At 47.4% G+C, this 18,096-nt stretch overlaps 1 protein-coding gene across 1 annotated transcript in view; it reads right to left on the reverse strand.

Moving 5' to 3' along the window:
- LOC118215550 (doublecortin domain-containing protein 1-like) overlaps positions 1-18,096 on the reverse strand; it is a 130,539-nt gene that overhangs the window by 109,761 nt on the left and 2,682 nt on the right. The window contains exons 2-5 of the mRNA XM_035396445.1: positions 11,867-12,042; positions 7,397-7,552; positions 6,728-6,857; positions 6,037-6,199 (exon numbers count right to left, since the gene is read on the reverse strand). Coding sequence (XP_035252336.1) covers positions 6,037-6,199; positions 6,728-6,857; positions 7,397-7,552; positions 11,867-12,042 — 625 coding nt within the window. The remainder of the gene's footprint in view (positions 1-6,036; positions 6,200-6,727; positions 6,858-7,396; positions 7,553-11,866; positions 12,043-18,096) is intronic.

Raw genomic sequence — 18,096 nt, forward strand, 5'->3', positions numbered from 1 at the left:
TTTCCCAGTTTGCACCCTCCGTTTAACTCCCGTTTACAGGCCCTCAAATGGGACAGTGGTTTATTTTCGGTTTACATGCACCAGTTGTAGTGGCTTTGGAACCATTACAGTGCTTTACTGGTAAACCACCCCTCCCCCCCCCACCCATTATCCTATAACCACAACTTTACAGAGAAATTCAATGACTAGCATTCAATGACTACTATCTCCAATGACTAACATCCAGCAACTGACATACAACGACTAATATCCAATGACTAATATCCAACAACTAACATACAGCAACTGACATCCAACAACTAATATCCAATGACTAATGTCCACTGTGACATCCAGTGACTAACATCCAATGATCAACATCCCTGCTGCCAAGTGTGGACTTTTGTCATTCACCTCTCTTTATGACGGTACCGCTCATTAATTCCCTCAGCAACGCTTCCAGTTGCCGACAGTCTTCCCTTCAGAGTCTTTCATTACCGCAGAAGTTGTCTTTCCAAACTATTTTTAATAAAATCAACAAAAAAAAAAAAGCCAAATGAATATGTTACCTTTGGGACACACAAATCACAACATGAAGGGACGGGGAAAGCTATGCTTGAGCATATCCGCTGATTAAAGTGCGTTCCCTCAGAGATGCTGCTAGAATGATGACAGCTGGTAACAGTTGGGACGTTACGCAGCATGTCACTGGCAAGTATTTCCACAATTCAAACTTCCCTGCCCTTTGATACAGTCTTTGCAATTACGTTTGCTGTCGGCTAACTTGTATCCAACTTGTTTGGAATTTGACTTAATTCACTGTGTTGGCAGCATGCTAAGGGAGCTAGCCTTGCTTAAACACCTGCACTTTAGCTGAGAGAGAGAGAGCAGACAGCTAAGCTTCCAGTACGACCCCGCTTATCTTTGACATAGGCGGACACACGGCGTGACATACGGACGTCTTGACCAAGCCAGAGCTGTTGTACCCATGAGCAAAGTGCTTAATCGATTAATGAGGTGGACTGTACCTTGCTGGCTGAAAAATCTTTCTCCCCTGTTGCTAGGGACAACATGGTCACCAGGATAAGATCCGGACAATGAGGCAAAAATCGCTGCTGCAAGAACATGCACCTTGCCGGGAAGCACCATTTGTGTGACTTTTTACAAATCTTTCTCTTAATATCCAAGCGCGTCTAATACACATCCAAATCTTACGTAGCGTAGCTTTAATGTTGAATGTGAAATGAATGCATCTGTCAATGCGGGCTTTCAAAATGGCCTTTTTGATTGTTGCACCTAAGCCTAAATGACCTGCAGGTGTTGCGCAACACGTTGATGCTAAAACAAAGCTGATGTTGTTTCGCTGACGGCTACAGCACTTCCAAGCCCCAAAGGTAATTTGGCCATTGTTCGTTTATGCGAGCATTGTATTGTTCGGTTGAATTTCTGGCAACCCCCGCTCCTTTAATTGGATTTCGATCGTTCCTCTGGGACACGCCGACATTACCTCCGAGCTCGCGGGTTCGCAACGCGGAGGAGCAGCTCCGCTCGCGATTTGCCGCCGACGTTTTGGGAAAACGCCCCCTCTTCGTCACGTGAGGAGGCTCGTCTAACGTGGGTCCGGCTCGCGCGCCGAAAGGGCGGTGAAACAAACAGGCGGTTCTCCGGCGAGTTCCGAGGTGCGATCGAAGGCCGATTTATGAAAATGGCGGGTTTAATAGCCTCGCTTTACCGTCTTGTCACGGAAATGCCGACTGCTATTGTGAACAGGCCATTTGCCGTGCCAATCACCCCTGGACGGCAGTGGATGCCGTCTGCTTTCTTCTGAGGGTTTTGCCACATTACCCCTCACACCTTCCCAGGTTAATCCTGCAACAATACAGGCCTGGACCTCAGAGAGCTCTCTCTCTCTCTTTCTCTCTCGCTTTCTTTCTGTCGCTCACTATCATACAAATATACACAAACGCGTAAACACACATGCACATACACAAACACACACACAGACAGTATACACACACACACTCACACAGTACGCCGACACAGGGCTCAATACATTATTTTCGGTATAATGTACAGATAAGCTAAGAGTTATGTCCATAGATTGACAATCATTGTTGAAAAGAGAGCAAATCAGCTCCACGGCTTAGCTACAGAGCATACCGGCAATAACAAATTATTTTGCCATCATTTAATGAATGCTTAACTCAAGTTGAGTGTATTATTTCACTAGTGAAGATTGACATCATGTAGAAACCTGAAAACCATTATGAAAAAAAAAATGTCAGGTCTCTTGCTGTATGTATTTGTCACTCTGCGTTAAGGCAACAGGCCATTACCCACACAGTTACACAAAAAGAGAAAGAAAAAAAAACCAAACAAAGGAGTCTGCGGCAACCATATTGCAATTAAGTCTCGCCTCCTCTTAATGTACATGCCTGCTGTAAAAAAACGGTGTGGGGTGGGGGGGTTGGGGTTGGGGGGGGGCATTCTTTTGATCATTTGCCGCACAAGGTGAGCGATATATGGTTCATTTAACCGCTCCCCGGTCCTGCTGAAGTACAGAAAATGACAGAGCAATTAAGCGTGGCTGTGTGTGATGTGGGGAGTGTTACCACGCTACCTGGCTCCCCGACTGGTACCTTCGGCGCTCTAAATAAGTCAGGCAATTAGAGCGGTGTAAATACGTCCCTTTCCACTGACACGTACTCCCACAAAACAGATGACGGCCGCTCCCCTCCACTCACGCCTCCCCGTATCAATCACGACCTGTCAAAACACATCAGGCCCATAGGCAAACAGTGGAAAACTTTCTCTGACAGGTAGCGCTTTTCTCACACCCGACGCCAGACTCTGAACCCTCGCCCCCCCCACCGATCCCCCGCCCCCCCCCCCCCCCCCCCCCCTCCATTTCCACACTCGCTACGAGGAGCCTGGAGCTGAGTCCCACGCGCTCTCTCTCTCCGAACGTGATTATTCCGCGGCCGCGTGACGCTCGGCCTCCGTTTTCCCACGCCGTGCCGTTACGCGTACCCTGGAAACTTTCCGAAAGGGGGGGGAGGGTTTTCGTTCCTTTGTTTTGCCTGATGAATTTGTTGCTTTGTAAAAAAAAAAAAAGTATGTGTTGCTTCATATCACTGATGACATATGAAATGGCTATTCTGCCAGGCATGTGGGGGGCTGATGGGTGGCTTATCCTGTGCATGGATGGGCCTCACAGTCTGGTATCTGTTAAGATGCTGTTCTAGTGCATGGACAAGCCCCACAGTCTGGTATCTGTTAAGGCACTGTTCTAGTGCATGGATGGGCCCCACAGTCTGGTATCTGTTAAGACGCTGTTCTAGTGCATGGATGGGCCCCACAGTCTGGTATCTGTTAAGGCACTGTTCTAGTGCATGGATGGAGTGTAGCACAGTGGGTAAGGAACTGGGCTTGTAACCGAAAGGTTGCAGGTTCGATTCCCGGGTAAGGACACTGCCGTTGTACCCTTGAGCAAGGTACTTAACCTGCATTGCTTCAGTATATATCCAGCTGTATAAATGGATACAATGTAAAATACTATGTAAAAAGTTGTGTAAGTCGCTCTGGATAAGAGCGTCTGCTAAATGCCTGTAATGTAATGTAATGGATGGGCCCCACAGTCTGGTATCTGTTAAGACGCTGTTCTAGTGCATGGATGGGCCCCACAGTCTGGTATCTGTTAAGGCACTGTTCTAGTGCATGGATGGGCCCCACAGTCTGGTATCTGTTAGGGCACTGTTCTAGTGCATGGATGGACCCCACAGTCTGCTATCTGTTAAGACTTTGTTCTAGTGCATGGATGGGCCCCACAGTCTGGTATATGTTAAGGCACTGTTCTAGTGCATGGATGGGCCCCACAGTCTGGTATATGTTAAGGCACTGTTCTAGTGCATGGATGGGCCCCACAGTCTGGTATATGTTAAGGCACTGTTCTAGTGCATGGATGGGCCCCACAGTCTGGTATCTGTTAAGGCACTGTTCTAGTGCATGGATGGACCCCACAGTCTGGTATATGTTAAGACTCTGTTCTAGTGCATGGATGGGCCCCACAGTCTGGTATATGTTAAGGCACTGTTCTAGTGCATGGATGGGCCCCACAGTCTGGTATCTGTTAAGACTCTGTTCTAGTGCATGGATGGGCCCCACAGTCTGGTATCTGTTAAGGCACTGTTCTAGTGCATGGATGGGCCCCACAGTCTGGTATCTTTTAAGGCACTGTTCTAGTGCATGGATGGGCCCCACAGTCTGGTATATGTTAAGGCACTGTTCTAGTGCATGGATGGGCCCCACAGTCCGGTGTCTGTTAAGGCACTGTTCTGGTGCATGGATGGGCCCCACTGTCTGGTGTGGAATCTGGACAGTCTCAGTGTCGACAGCCTCGGCCTGTCGATCACAGTGAAAAGAAGTGGTGGTGACATCACATGCTTCAAAGGCGAACACGTGCTTGTCTTCAGCCCTCCTGAATTCACATGAGCGTTGCAGCGTGAACTGATTTCGGTTGCAAAGCACCTATGAATAGTTTTATGTAAGAAAAGGGCTTGCATAACAACTTCAGCAAATATACAACAAATCCAGGGAAACCATTTGGTTGGACAAAGTACAGAATTATAAACAGGACTCAGGTGTGGACTTTCCTTGGAGTTCATTTCAGCTGTTTACTTACATGCTACTTAACTGCTTATTTCCTGTACCTGCGCAGTTATAAATTTGCCACATCGCTAACCTACTGTCCTTACATAGTTCATGCCAAAATGATAAAATAAAATGTTATTTTTTTTCCACATACTGTGAAAATGTGCACTTCTAGTGTCTCTGTTGTTGCATGTGTGGGTTGCTGTGTACACTGACTGAATACGCCCCCAGTCTGTGTGCAGACTCCCCCCCCCCCCCCTTGTCCTCCCTGTGTACTCCTGTTCCAGTCTAATTCTGTTCTGGGCCCCGCCCGAGCGCACCCTGCCGCTCCAGTCTCTGCAGACAGGCCCCATCTGCCACCTGCTCCACTCCGCGTCGCCGCGACAACTGTCGAGCCGCGCGAAAGATTGATCGTCAGTCAGAACCCATCGTACGGCACCAGATTTCGCCGGGGCCCCGTGCCCGCTGATCCGGCGAGGGGTACCGGGGCGCAAAGCGCCTCCCCCCCCCCCCCAACCCCGTCGGCTTGTGCCAAAATCGTCCCCGTCCCGCCCCGCCCCGCCCCGCTCGAGGAACAGCCGTGCGCGTCGCCCTGAACCCCTGCCAGCGCGGCCCAGCTGAGGCGTTCTGTACCGCGACTCGGCGCCCGACGGCATGCTCCCCAAATAAAACCCGACCGTCTCGCGGAACAGCCGCCCCGCCGCAAACGCCGTCCTCGCCTCCTCCTCTCTCCCGAACTCTCGAAAGCAAGGATAACAGCTCAACATAGCGTAGTTTAAACCACAGCTCTGGAGTGGAACGATTTCACAATACAAGGCAGTCTCAACAAATTTGCTTTCTAGTAATGGAGTAATTCATAGGATGTATAGCATATAGCCGTAGATAAAATGACTCATGAGTATTGTACGTATGTGTATATATATTTTTTAAATGTATAAAATTTTGTAATAATAATTTTAAAAAATTAACATGTTTAAAGTAATTAATACGTTTTTCATTTTGTTTTTGTTTGATTATGGATGAGCTGAGTGTGTGTGTCCTCGGCTCCTGTATGGAATAGCGGGGGGGGGGGGGGGGGGGGGGGGGAGCGGTTACGAGCCGTCACGCTTATGTAATAAACGTAATGGATCGCGTCTGCTTAATGTCACCCGAACTGAAAAGGAAGGGGTCCATAAATCTCCGCCTGGATTTACGACGGCCCCGCGCGCTTAGCCTCCCGCGGTCGCGCTAATGTCCGCTTAGGCCCAAATTAAATTAAGCGGCCGGCGCTAATAAAAGGGCATTAAACAGGGCTGTCAGAAGACGGTCCTCTCGTTAAGCGCATTATCTCCCGGCTCAGCCGTAAACGAGTAAACATTCGTTTTTCCAGCCTCCCCCCCCCCCATCCCGCCGTTCCTCCCCCCTTACCCCTTATCTCCGCCCGCGGGTCCAGGAACGCCTCCCCGCCGGAGGCGTACACGTGGGCGTCTTTCGGGATGTCCTCGCCCCGGAACGCCTCGCTGCCGTCCTCCAGGAAGAGGCGGCGGGCGGCGGAGGCCATCTTGAGCTTGGACGTGCACTCCTCCAGCAGCTGAGGGCACAGGGAGAGGCGAGTCTCGCAAGCGGAAAAAGATAAACGCACTTCCTGTTTGGGTTTAGGGATACGAGGGCTTCGCTGCTACAGCACATCACACTTTTTTTTTTTTACTGTCTTCCTGAAAGAAATAATGGCATGATACGTGATTACATTTTAATTGTGTTATAAAGATTACTTTAGACACATGGGAGTATGAGAAAAAAAATCCATCGCAGAATGACACACTGAAAATATACTTTTTTTTTTGCCTCAGAACTTGCATTTAAATTTTGTCATGACTGATGTGCACATCAGAAGAAAGCACATCATTCAACAGAGACAGAGAAGACTGCACTGTTACAATACAAATCTTTATCAGTCTTATTTTGGCTAATCTAATTGGGCGAAGCAGAAAGTGACCAACAGACCTTAACAAGGCAGGAGCCATTTAAAACACTCCTGCAAGTGGCGCTTACTCAGAATTTACTGCGGTGCAGAAAGCGAAATAAAGAGCTCGGACGGTGAGAGTGTTCGCAACGTCACCACTGTGAAGCTGGGGGCGGCGATTTTGGCGGAGGCTTGTCCGCAGCCGTTCCTGTGGGCCGTCACTCTGATGACCGTCGGCTGGCGCTCGTACACCGGGGGGGTCGCCCGGGAAGGGGGGCGGGACTTCCTGCAGCGGGGGAGAGCGGAGACACCCGTGTGAAACCCCCAGCATGCCCCGGGAGAGCAGAGCCACAGAGCGACTGACAGACGCCCCGCGACGTAGCCTCGGAGAAAGCGAGTCACGGTGCGCGATCTGAGCGCGCTCAGAGGGAGCAGCGTGCCGCGTGACAGTCAGGCGGTGTGCTAGCTAAACCGACGTGCGCTAGCCGTTTCCCGCCCCAGTAATTTACCGCACAGCTGCCAGTCAAATTTACATGCGTGGTGCTGCTCTGGTGCTGAAAGGTGAACCGGGTGGACCCGTCTGAGCACACACCCCTTCGGTTTTGATTTTGGTGCAGTCCGGCTTTGAGCACACACCATTTACTACTATTTATCTGCTTGACGGCAAGAGAAAAAATTGTATATTTTTGACAGCCTCACAGTAATGTTGTACAAGGTTGCCACAACATTTTTGGCTGGGGTGATGTAGATGTTCACATGTCTTACAGATGAAAATACAGAGGCTGATTGACAGGTGATGTCACAGAGAGGGGAGTTGAGCCGTACCGGAGCTGAGGGGAGGGGCTGCTGTGGGGTCTCCTTCTCGACCCGTTCCTTGTTGACGCTGGGGAAGGTGGGCTGGGGTCAGGGGTCACGGGAGCCGAACGCCTTTTGGTCCCACCGTTCCTGGAGCCCTTGCTTGCATAGGGGGAGACGTATTTCCTGTGAAGGAAACAATTATGGCGTCCACAATGAAAAAACGGTTTGATTTTCCATGAAAAATTACTTTACTACTTAACAACATGATGATACATTTATCAAAACAACAGGTTCGGTGACATTTGCAAAATAATTTAGGAGAATGTGTTACAATCAAGTATATTTAATATGTGTATTCACACTTGGGACTGATCCAGATCTGTCACCTATAAAATGCATATTATGACAAGAAATTATTTTGGAACAGCCCTGCTAAACTTCCAAAACAGGTTGAAATGAAATAGAAGCATTTCTGGACATTTTATTTATTGATAGGATCACACACAGCTCAAAGGAGAAATAAATCAGTGTAGTGTATGGAGGCTAGGCTGTCATGCTGGGGCATAGCTCTGGATTTTTTTGTGTAAACTGTCATTCATGTGATGTTAAAAAGGTCAAGCATTCACACAATGGAGTTGCCAGATCTCCAGGAAGGCTTCATAGTAATTAATGTGTCCTCAAAAAATGATAACCAAGCAAAAAAAAAAAACATGATGCCAAACTTCCCAAAAATGTTTTCTTTTTTTCTCCGGGATTAGGTCACTATTCTCATGAAAAGCAGTGACTGGGACATAGTGTTGAAGACAAGAACACTGACAGGTTCGGTTTAAGAATAATGTAACAGAAATCCTCAAACTGATTCACTCTTTTTCAAATGAAAGTTGAATCTAGTGCCACAAAACAAATAAAATTATCACCATGAACCAGCAAAACATATAAAAATGGGGGTGCATACAGCAACTCTAAACAACATATTAAACAATTATAGCTGTTAGTTCCAACCTGTTGCATAAAGCATATAAACTACCCCAGTAAAAATAAACAAGATATGAAATAATGCTACTCATTATTAGTGCTTCTTTTCATATTCAAATGCATATTTTGATTTAACACTACACGTGTCGAGCAAAGAATAAAATACAAATCAAATACATTAATCAAAGAGGGTCAAATTTGTCATATAAAATGCCAATCTGGCATCCCTGTGAGAGTGCTCCAGTCACCCGTCCCCGTTGTTGGACAGCGGGTCCCCGCAAGGCCTGCGAGTCCCCATTGAAGAGTGTAAAATTCCTGCACCCCCTGCGCCTGAGGGGGAGGTATGCGGACGGGGCCCGAGGGGGCCCCCCGAGGATAATGGCGGTTGGCAGGGGCGTGACCTCCGCGATGGCTCCCTGCCAGCCCGCTGTCGGCCCGGCCACGCCCCCCGGCCCGCGGCGGAGGGTTCGACAGCGACGGCGCGGGTTCGGCTTTTTAATCTGCCGTCGGATTTCGGGTGCGCCCCTCTCCTGCCCCCCCAAACCCAGTGGCCACTCTCCTCAGCATTGTTTAAGGGTGCTATGCCAACCCTTGTGTCCCTCTCCTGTTTCCTTTCACTGTGATCCTCAAGTGGTGGGAAGGGTTGACTGGGGAGTGTGTGTGTGTGTGTGTGTGTACAATGTATGTGTGTGTTTTAGGGTATGGGTGCAGACAGTATTTATGCCTGTGTATGTATTCCTGAGAGTTATGCTTATGGCCACCGCTTCAGTATTGTGTGGGTGTGTGTGTTTGTGTGTGTAAGTGTATATGCGTGTGTGAGTGTATGTGTGTGGCAATGAGTGTATGTGTGTGTGTGGGCATGTATATGTGCGTGTGAGTGTATGTGTGTGTGCGTTTGTGTATATATATATGTGTGTGTGTGCATGTGTGTGTGTGGGTCTGTGTGTACTGTGTGTGTGTGTGTGTGCGTGTATATGTATGTGTCCGTGCGTCTTTGTGTGTGTGAGTGTATGTGTGTGCGCGTTTGTGTATATATATATATGTGTGTGTGTGCATGTGCGTGTGTGGGTCTGTGTGTACTGTGTGTGTGTGTGTGCGTGTATATGTACGTGTGCGTGCGTCTTTGTGTGTGTATGTGTGTTTGTGGTTGAGCAGCGTCATGTTAAATCTAACAGTGAGGATGACTCAAAGGGCCCCCATCCAGACACCATGCAGTGAGGCCTGGCAGCCTTCCAACGCATCAAGCCCCCCCCCCCCCTCCCCTCCCCCCCCCGCTGCCAGGGGTGAAGACATGGAGACTGTTTTCTTCTGATTCTTCTTCTGGGTCTCCCCCCACGCCCCCCCCCCCCCCCCCCCTTTTCTCTCCCTTCCCCAAGATGGCAGCGGGGGCCACTCGGCGAGGAAGGGGGTTGGGGTGGGGTGTGGGGTTGCGGGGGAGCGAACAAGGGGGGGGGGGGGGGGCGAGGGGGCTCTACTTGAATTACAAGTGGTTAGCACTCATCTCGAAGAATGGGGCCCCTCAATGGCCCATTGAGGGGAGCTCAGCGGATCCTCACCTACAGTACACAGGCGCTGATGAGGGGCGACAGAGGCTCGCCCGCAGGCCCCCTCTGTTTGCAGCCGGCGCCCGGGAACAACGTCGCCCGCCGATTTCATACCCAATTAACGGACAAACAACCTGGGGCCGCCGGCAGATATTGACCTGGCTTTGTTTCGCCTCGGCTAAAGAGGAACGGAGCCGCGGTGTACGCTACACTGATCCAATGGACGGAGTCGCGGTGTACGCTACGCTGATCCAATGGACGGAGTCGCGGTATACGCTACACTGATCCAATGGACGGAGCCGCGGTGTACGGTACACTGATCCAATGGACGGAGTCTCGGTATACGCTACACTGATCCAATGGACGGAGTCTCGGTATACGCTACACTGATCCAATGGACGGAGTCTCGGTATACGCTACACTGATCCAATGGACGGAGTCTCGGTATACGCTACACTGATCCAATGGACGGAGCCGCGGTGTACGGTACACTGATCCAATGGACGGAGTTGCGGTATACGCAACACTGATCCAATGGAAGGGGCGCTTCGCGGTATACGCTACACTGATCCAATTGACGGAGCCGCGGTGTACGCTACGCTGATCCAATGGACGGAGTCGCGGTATACGCTACACTGATCCAATGGACGGAGTCGCGGTGTACGCTACACTGATCCAATGGACGGAGTCGCGGTGTACGCTACACTGATCCGATGGACGGAGTCTCGGTATACGCTACACTGATCCAATGAGAGGAGCCGCGGTATACGCTACGCTGATCCGATGGACGGAGCGGCGGTGTACGGTACACTGATCCAATGAGAGGAGTCGCGGTATACGCTACACTGATCCAATGGACGGAGTCGCGGTGTACGCTACACTGATCCAATGGAAGGGGCGCTTCGCGGTTCTCTTCGCGGTTTTTGACCGCAGAACAAAAAGACGCAACATCTCCTTATAATTCACAGCCGCTCGTGTGGAAACCAGCGGTACGGACGCACAGAGAACGTCTGGAAGAACATTCGGGGAACATTCAGGTTATGTTCCCATTTGGTTGTGAGATAATGAGAGATAATGCGCTTAACTTTAATTTTTGAGCTGAAGTGAAGTGCTTTTTTTCCCCCATTAACCGCACCGGAAAATCTTGCCCTCCCCGTTGAAATTTTTTTGGTACCGCCACTGGGGGGAAGAAAAGCACTTTTACTTGTGCAGAAATGGGACCAGCAGTTATTTTGGGATGCCACTGCTGCCGCCCAAATAAATATTTAAAAATGTGTCCGGCTGGAAAAAGGGCCTATTTTGGGCACACACTCCACATAACTACCACACATAACCACAATATTTCAAATGGGGAAATCTTTTTTTCCCTGTTGGCGCATCCCGTTGGGTAACTTCAGAAGGGAGACTGATAGATGTCCACTTGAGGTGGAGTCTCACTGAATGGAAGGTGTGAGTTTGGAGTCAAGAGAATGGTCTGTTATGAATCTAGTTACATCTACGCTACCTTTGCTTGCATTACAAGGTGGTATAAATAGGGCAAACCAATTGGCCAGCATATGGAATTACAGATCAAACTACTTTTTTTCCAAGTGGATTAACCAAGCTTGTACTTTTTCATATGAATATATAGCAACTGAGTAAGGGCAAGGTTTATTGCTTAATTCTGTCAGCATCTAACGTGCATGCTCTTCAACTCAAAATTCCTAAAATATCAATGGTCTCTTTTTAAGGGAAGCCTCCTAATGTGTACAACAATCAAACACGAAATGTTGTTACCACATACCAACTTAAGCCAATCAGCAAACGGCAGGCTACACGGTCGTGTCCCTGGATGCACAAGAACAAGGCCAGAAAACCCTGACTTCAGCCACTCACTTAAATCCTGACAGAGATTTCTAATAGGAGCTTTAGAAAGGCCACCGCCAGTCACATGTTGCAGAGGATGTCCCTGATTGGTTGGAGCAAGTGGGCCAATTACCTGGGGAGGCGGGCGGCGGAGGGCGAGGAACCGGCGGCGGCGCCGAAGCGCTCGTTGTACTCGCGGACCAGGGCCTCCTCCAGACTGGACCTGAGGGAAGATCGGGCCCGGCTGCTTCGGCCAGACGACACGCTGCACAGGGTACTGCCGCTGGACGACCTCCTCTCCGCCGACATCTCCACAAACAGGGAAAGAAAGAAAAAAACACCCCTGTAGAATTCCCCAACATGTCTGACATCGCTCTGTGGTGTTCTCGCGTTCCCTGAATATATGCGATCTGTATGCCTTCCGGATTTGTATTTCGGTTCTTGGTTAGCATCGCTAACAATCCTTTGAAGGGTAGGTTTTGTGGAATGTTTTTTTTCAACCATCTATGCCTGTGTTCTATAACTCGATTGCATTCAATTACCAGCAGTGATTGTTACATCATCATTAGAATGTTCAGCTAAGAACATTCTAATCACACAGTTGTGATCTCACTCCTTGAAGGGTTGAAGCACCAGTACTTCATGGATGCTGTACTTACGCTCACTGGTCTGGCGATGTTGTTAGCCAGGTCTGACACTATAGCCCAAATCGATCAGGCGGTTACACTTGTGTGTTTCTATTAAACTGCAGGTCACTCATAGGATCATCCGCTAAGTGGCTGCCGTATTATGTCTTCATTATATAATATCAGGGCCCTTCAACAACTGATTCTGTCTTGAGCAGCAGGCCCTAAGATGTATGGAAGAACATCATCTGTCCAAGTTGTGCCTTTGTGATGTACTGCAAAAAAGTCTTATCTTAACAAGTGTTTTTAGTCTTTTAATGAGACTTAAAATATTATTTTTCTTTTCTCTCAATTTGAAAATATTAGCTTGTTTCATGTTACTCTTTGCTTGATAATTTAAATTGTCTCACCCCACTGGAATATCTTGAAAACTGTCTCACCTCATTGCCAATCTTTTAGTCTCATTACCCAAAAAAAGTAATTGAAATAATTAAGACTAAAATACTTCTTAAGATCCACATATTTTTTGGTTTTTGAAACATTTGCTGACCTTTGGCTGTTTTTACACAGGAATCTTTTCACCTTTTTATTTATTGGTCCTAAGCCTTTCAGTTTGGAAGAACTTTGGCTCTGAGTAGTCACCTGTGCTGCTTCAGCAGTATTAGCATCGGTAATAACGACACCGGTACTACTGTGAACGTCACAGTTACCTAACGATGCGGCCCAGTAAACTAGCGGCAGCTGAAACCAGTGAAACCGGACGCGAGGCCGCGCCGGACGGCTCCCGAAAGCCGAGCCAAACTCATTAATGTCGGCGGCGCCGCCGTCGATGCGCTTCGCGTTCGCTCAGAAACAAACTCAATCCCGAGTTACCGTTCCAGACAAAAGATCAGCTCCCATCTCGTTTAATTAGTGCCTTGGCAACGGCGGAGTCCCTCATCCCACGCATCTGTTCCCCGAGATGGGGAAGTTTGGAGGGAGACGCAGTGCCTCGCTCTGCTGGGAGGGAGGGGGGGGGGGGGGGGGGGGGGGCGGGGGGGGGGGGGGGTCACATTGAGAACCACCTGACAATTCCTCGGCTCAACCCCGCACACCTTCCCAGACACCACCCCCCCCAAATCCCCCCCCCCACCCCCACGCCACCCCCCCCCCCTTCATCAACCTCGCGCTCGCCGCTCCAACGGTTTCGCAAATTAAGACGGGGAGGATGTGTGATGCGCTGTAAAAATAACACCTTTTTTACACCCTCTTTAATTTCAGCCCGGAGAAGGTGGGGGCAAAAACATCTGTAAGCGGAACCTGCGCCAACCAACCCCCCCCCCCCTCCTAGCCCACACCCCCCCCCACCCTTTCTCTTAGCTCCTGGCCTCCGCTATCCATTCATGCTCACGTTTACCGCTACACTTAGAAATGCAGGTGCTGGCCCCGAGCAGATAGTCTTCTGTGTAGCGAAGTGCTAGCCCCGGCTAACACAAAATGTTCTCGCTACGTTCCCGGAGATGTTTTGTCAACGTCGTAACGTTGCCACTGTGTTGCGGCAACACGGTCAAAAACTGAGCAAAAGATGAACAGCTGACTGCGTTTGCCACCGTAGCACCTTCCGTTGCTTCCTGGGCGAAAGCAGACGTTCAAATGGACGTCACATTTTTTTCACTCAACATCCATTGCATTTTGGACACTGCATTTTGGAAACATGGAAACGCGCAAATGGATAACTGCGGACACCGCACTGGTAAATGCAAGCCAGACAATTGCGGACTGGCAGGAAAAAAAAATCAGCTTTACTGTGATAGTGAATTCAGTGTTCATCTTAGCCGAGTTTGGAACGTATCTGAGCAATATGCAGTAATAAAGCCCGATAAAATCCAGGTGCTTTTCTTAACAGGAAACGGGGACACATGAAAAGTTTGTTGCAAAACTAATCATTTTCAAATGTTTCCTCAGGTTTCCTACTTTCAAATTATAGCCACTTTAATTGCATTCCTTTTAAAATTAGGCGATGAAACGTGATTAATATGTGAATGACAACATGCCACTGTGTGAAGAGAAAAGAACGCGAATATCCTGCTATTTTCAAATCTGTAAACATATGTTTTGTTTTTGGGGTCAATAATCATGAAAATGGGGACACTTCAAAAAACTTGTCTTTTTTTTGTTGTTGCCTGCATTGTGTTTTAATTACTTATTTTAGCTTCTACCCTGTACTAATTACAGAATGCACTAGTCTGTTTATTTCCATAGCTAATTAGTAATTAACAAAGAGTTAATTAGACATTACCGCTTTCCTGCAACTGTAAGGAAATGTTAGTTACCCTGATCAATTAATCACACAGAGAAAACTTCATTGGCTTGTCAGTCATTTTAATATTGTAACAGGAAATGTAATATTTCAGAAGGAAATCAACTTTGATTAATCAACTCTGACAGCAGACATCGTACTCTGGTGCAGCACATTTGATCTCTATTTAGCTAAAATGGACTCTATTGGAGTTTATTTAAGTCTGAATGCTTAACTGGAATTACGTTATAATAGAAAAGTCCAGAATGGTTAAGGGTTCACATATTCAACATGCATTGGACAGGGTATACAGTGCAGTCCGTAAGTATTTGACCAGTGACAGAATTTTAGTTGTTTCGTCTCTGTACTCCAGCGCATTGGATTGAAATGAAACAATGAATATGAGGTTAGTGTGCAGACTGGCAAATGCATGCATTTACAGCGATCAACGTAGGAATTGCCCCCTCCTCTGTTTTAGGGGACCAAAAGGAAATTAACATAATCTTATATAGGCATCATAATTAGCACTTGGTTGAAAACCCTTTGCATTCGATGACTGCCTGAAGTCTGTGACCCACAGACATCACCAGACGCTGTGTGTCTTCCCTGGTGATGCCCTGCCGGTTCTGTAGGCTACTGCCCCATTTTCAGTTCCTGTTTGTTTTGGGGGCCTTTGCCTTCAGTCTTGTCTTCAGAAAGTGAAACGCATGTTCAGTTGGATTAAGCTCAGGTGATTGACATAGCCAATCAAGAACATTCCACTTTTTGGCCCCGAAAAACTCATTGGTTGTTTCAGCAGTGTGTTTGTGGGGTCATTGTCTTGCTGCAAGGTGAAGCGCAGTCCAGTGAGTTTTGAGGCATCTGAGTAAGATGTTCATCATTTGCTGTAGGTGCCGAACGGTAATAACACTGTCTGCGTGGATGAGGTGTACGCCGCACCACAGAGGAATCGTGCGCCAGGATGCAGAGTCGAGCTCGCTGGCCAGAAGGTTATTTTGATTGGCGCGCGTTAGCACGCGAACGACCGTGCTGTCTTTTCACATACGCCAAACCGCGTAAAAAAAAAAATCTTAGATTTGTGCTTTCCATTGTGTCAGCATTATTTCAAATGCAGTGTGGTGAACAGCTGATGCACCAGAACACGAGTGCACCGATTGTGAAACCATTTAGAAAACCTATTCTAGTGAGAAAGAAACCACATCGTTCAGAAGACTTTGACCATGTCAGTTTCTTTAATTATGTAACAGGATAATATTTAATGGACGCACAGTTTTAAAATGCTTCTTTGAGAAGCCTACTCACACAAAGCCCTATAAGGCACAAAGGTAGCCCTCTGGACCTAAAACACGGGCACAAGCCAGTCATGGATCGTTTGTCATGAACACTTTTTGGGAGCCAGAGAGCTCTTCTACTTTTCAGACATGAACAAAGGGTTACCATAGCATGTAGCAGGAGCTCGGGTAACTTCGGAGAAACACTCACAAATATGGCGTACAAATTTCATCAGTGGTCTAACAGATTTTATTTTCAGAAAAGTGGGACAACCCCAAGGCTCTGGCATTACACAGGCCCTCTCCTTGAACCGGTGCACAGTGCCGACCTGGATCAAATTTGTATTTGTTTTGGATTCAAATACTTCTCTGTGCTCTATTGATCTTGCCTGGTGTAATTAAGCCTGCCAATATGACAAGAAGGCGGGGTTTGCACTTTTTGAGAGTATTTCATTGGTTCCAATATGCCAGACAAGATCGGTAAAGCGTAGAAAATTATTTGAATCCAAAACAAATATGTAGGTCTGCCGCAGCGCTCTTGACAACCAGTAAAGGAATGCACAGCCTAGATTGACACATATTAGAATATTTGAAATATAGCAATTTTCTTGTTCAATAAATAAAATGAGTAAAATTGATTACATTTTTTGCGACAAATGATTGACAAGAAATGTGCATAATTACCAAAAATGCTAATGGTTAAGAAAATGTAAAAACCGTTTATTACTCAAATGAATAGTCAGATTAAAACATCTAAATTTAAAGAGAGAGGAAACCGTTCAAGCAAATCTAATTCAGACAGCGCTGAAAAAAGTGCATTGCAGGCATACAGCACCTACGCATTGCCTAGAGAAGTGATCATTATGTACCATTAGAGTAATCACTGAATTCAATTTTATTTGTACTTCGACTACTTGGGAATACATTGTCACAAAGCAGGGTATTAGATTTGGAGTCACATTGGCCTCATTTTAGAAAGACCCATGGGATGGCAAAGGGAAGTCACAACGTTGCTGTTGATGTTTACTTCGACAACAGTAACGGCAAACCAATGATGTATTCTGCTACAGAGATTGCATTTACGCAAGATTATGCATTTTTTTGAACACAGAAAAATGTGTGGTGCATTCTGAAAATGCTGGTTGTTTCTATCCTAGCATTCAATTCAGTTTCAAATTAAGAGGTGTCTGTTTGTAAAACCTGTGTCAAACTAATTTTCAAACAAAATGAAAACACCAACCATTACAGGTGCTGCCAGGGATTTTTGGGCTCATGGAAAGATCTCACATTGGGCCCCACCACCACAGGCCACTCCATCCCTGTACAGTTACAGCACTATTTTTTGAGGGCCCCTGTCAGTCAGGGCCCCCCACCCCCATACAGCACCGCTCCTGACCAGGTGAAAACAGGAGCGCCAGGTGGAACACTATTTTGTAATATTGTTCATTTTGACTGGATGCATCCAGATTGGCATCTAAGCAACAAAGATATGACGGTACAAAAACGCATAAACACACAAGCCTGTCCAATCAGAGGCACAAAAATAGCAGCGCAAAAAGTGGATTGGTCCGGTGCATCCTCTCAAGATCAGGGAAGAGCCGAGAGGGCATTACCAAGCGAAACACGGCGTGCTCAGTTAATAATTAATACTAATGCTTCATCTCGCAAGTTTTCCTGATTGTCTTTGAGAAAACTCAAGCAGTGTATCTATTACACTATTTTATCAGTTGTGTATAGCCCAAGCACAAAACTCTCCTTTGTCAAGAAAAAACTAGTTTGTCTCACCAATTTCCCAAAACAATCCACCAATTTGCAAAACAGGCCTCATGAGAAGTATTAACAATAACCTTGTTTGGCAGGGAGCTGTTTTGATTCGTGTGTACAGGGCAGGTTCATTAAATTGGGAGATAATCCGTTTCTGCAGAAATACGGGCCCATGTGTTTCAGGACAACAGGGACGCTTTCTTCTGATAAAATCTACCCGACACTGCTGGCACTCGAAAAGTGAAACACCGCGCAGAAACGATTTATGAGAACTTGCCAGTGTCAGTTTAAAAAAAAAATTTCTTAATTTTTTTCCTGGAAAGTATGCAAATGGAGAAACAATGACACTGTGCTAATTTGCCAAGTTAAAGACATTTGCTTCCCAGTCTACGCTTTTAATGCATATCAGCGCTCTCTGTTTAAT

The sequence above is a fragment of the Anguilla anguilla genome, chromosome 16, assembly GCF_013347855.1.
Source record: "Anguilla anguilla isolate fAngAng1 chromosome 16, fAngAng1.pri, whole genome shotgun sequence".
NCBI classification, from domain to species: domain Eukaryota; kingdom Metazoa; phylum Chordata; class Actinopteri; order Anguilliformes; family Anguillidae; genus Anguilla; species Anguilla anguilla.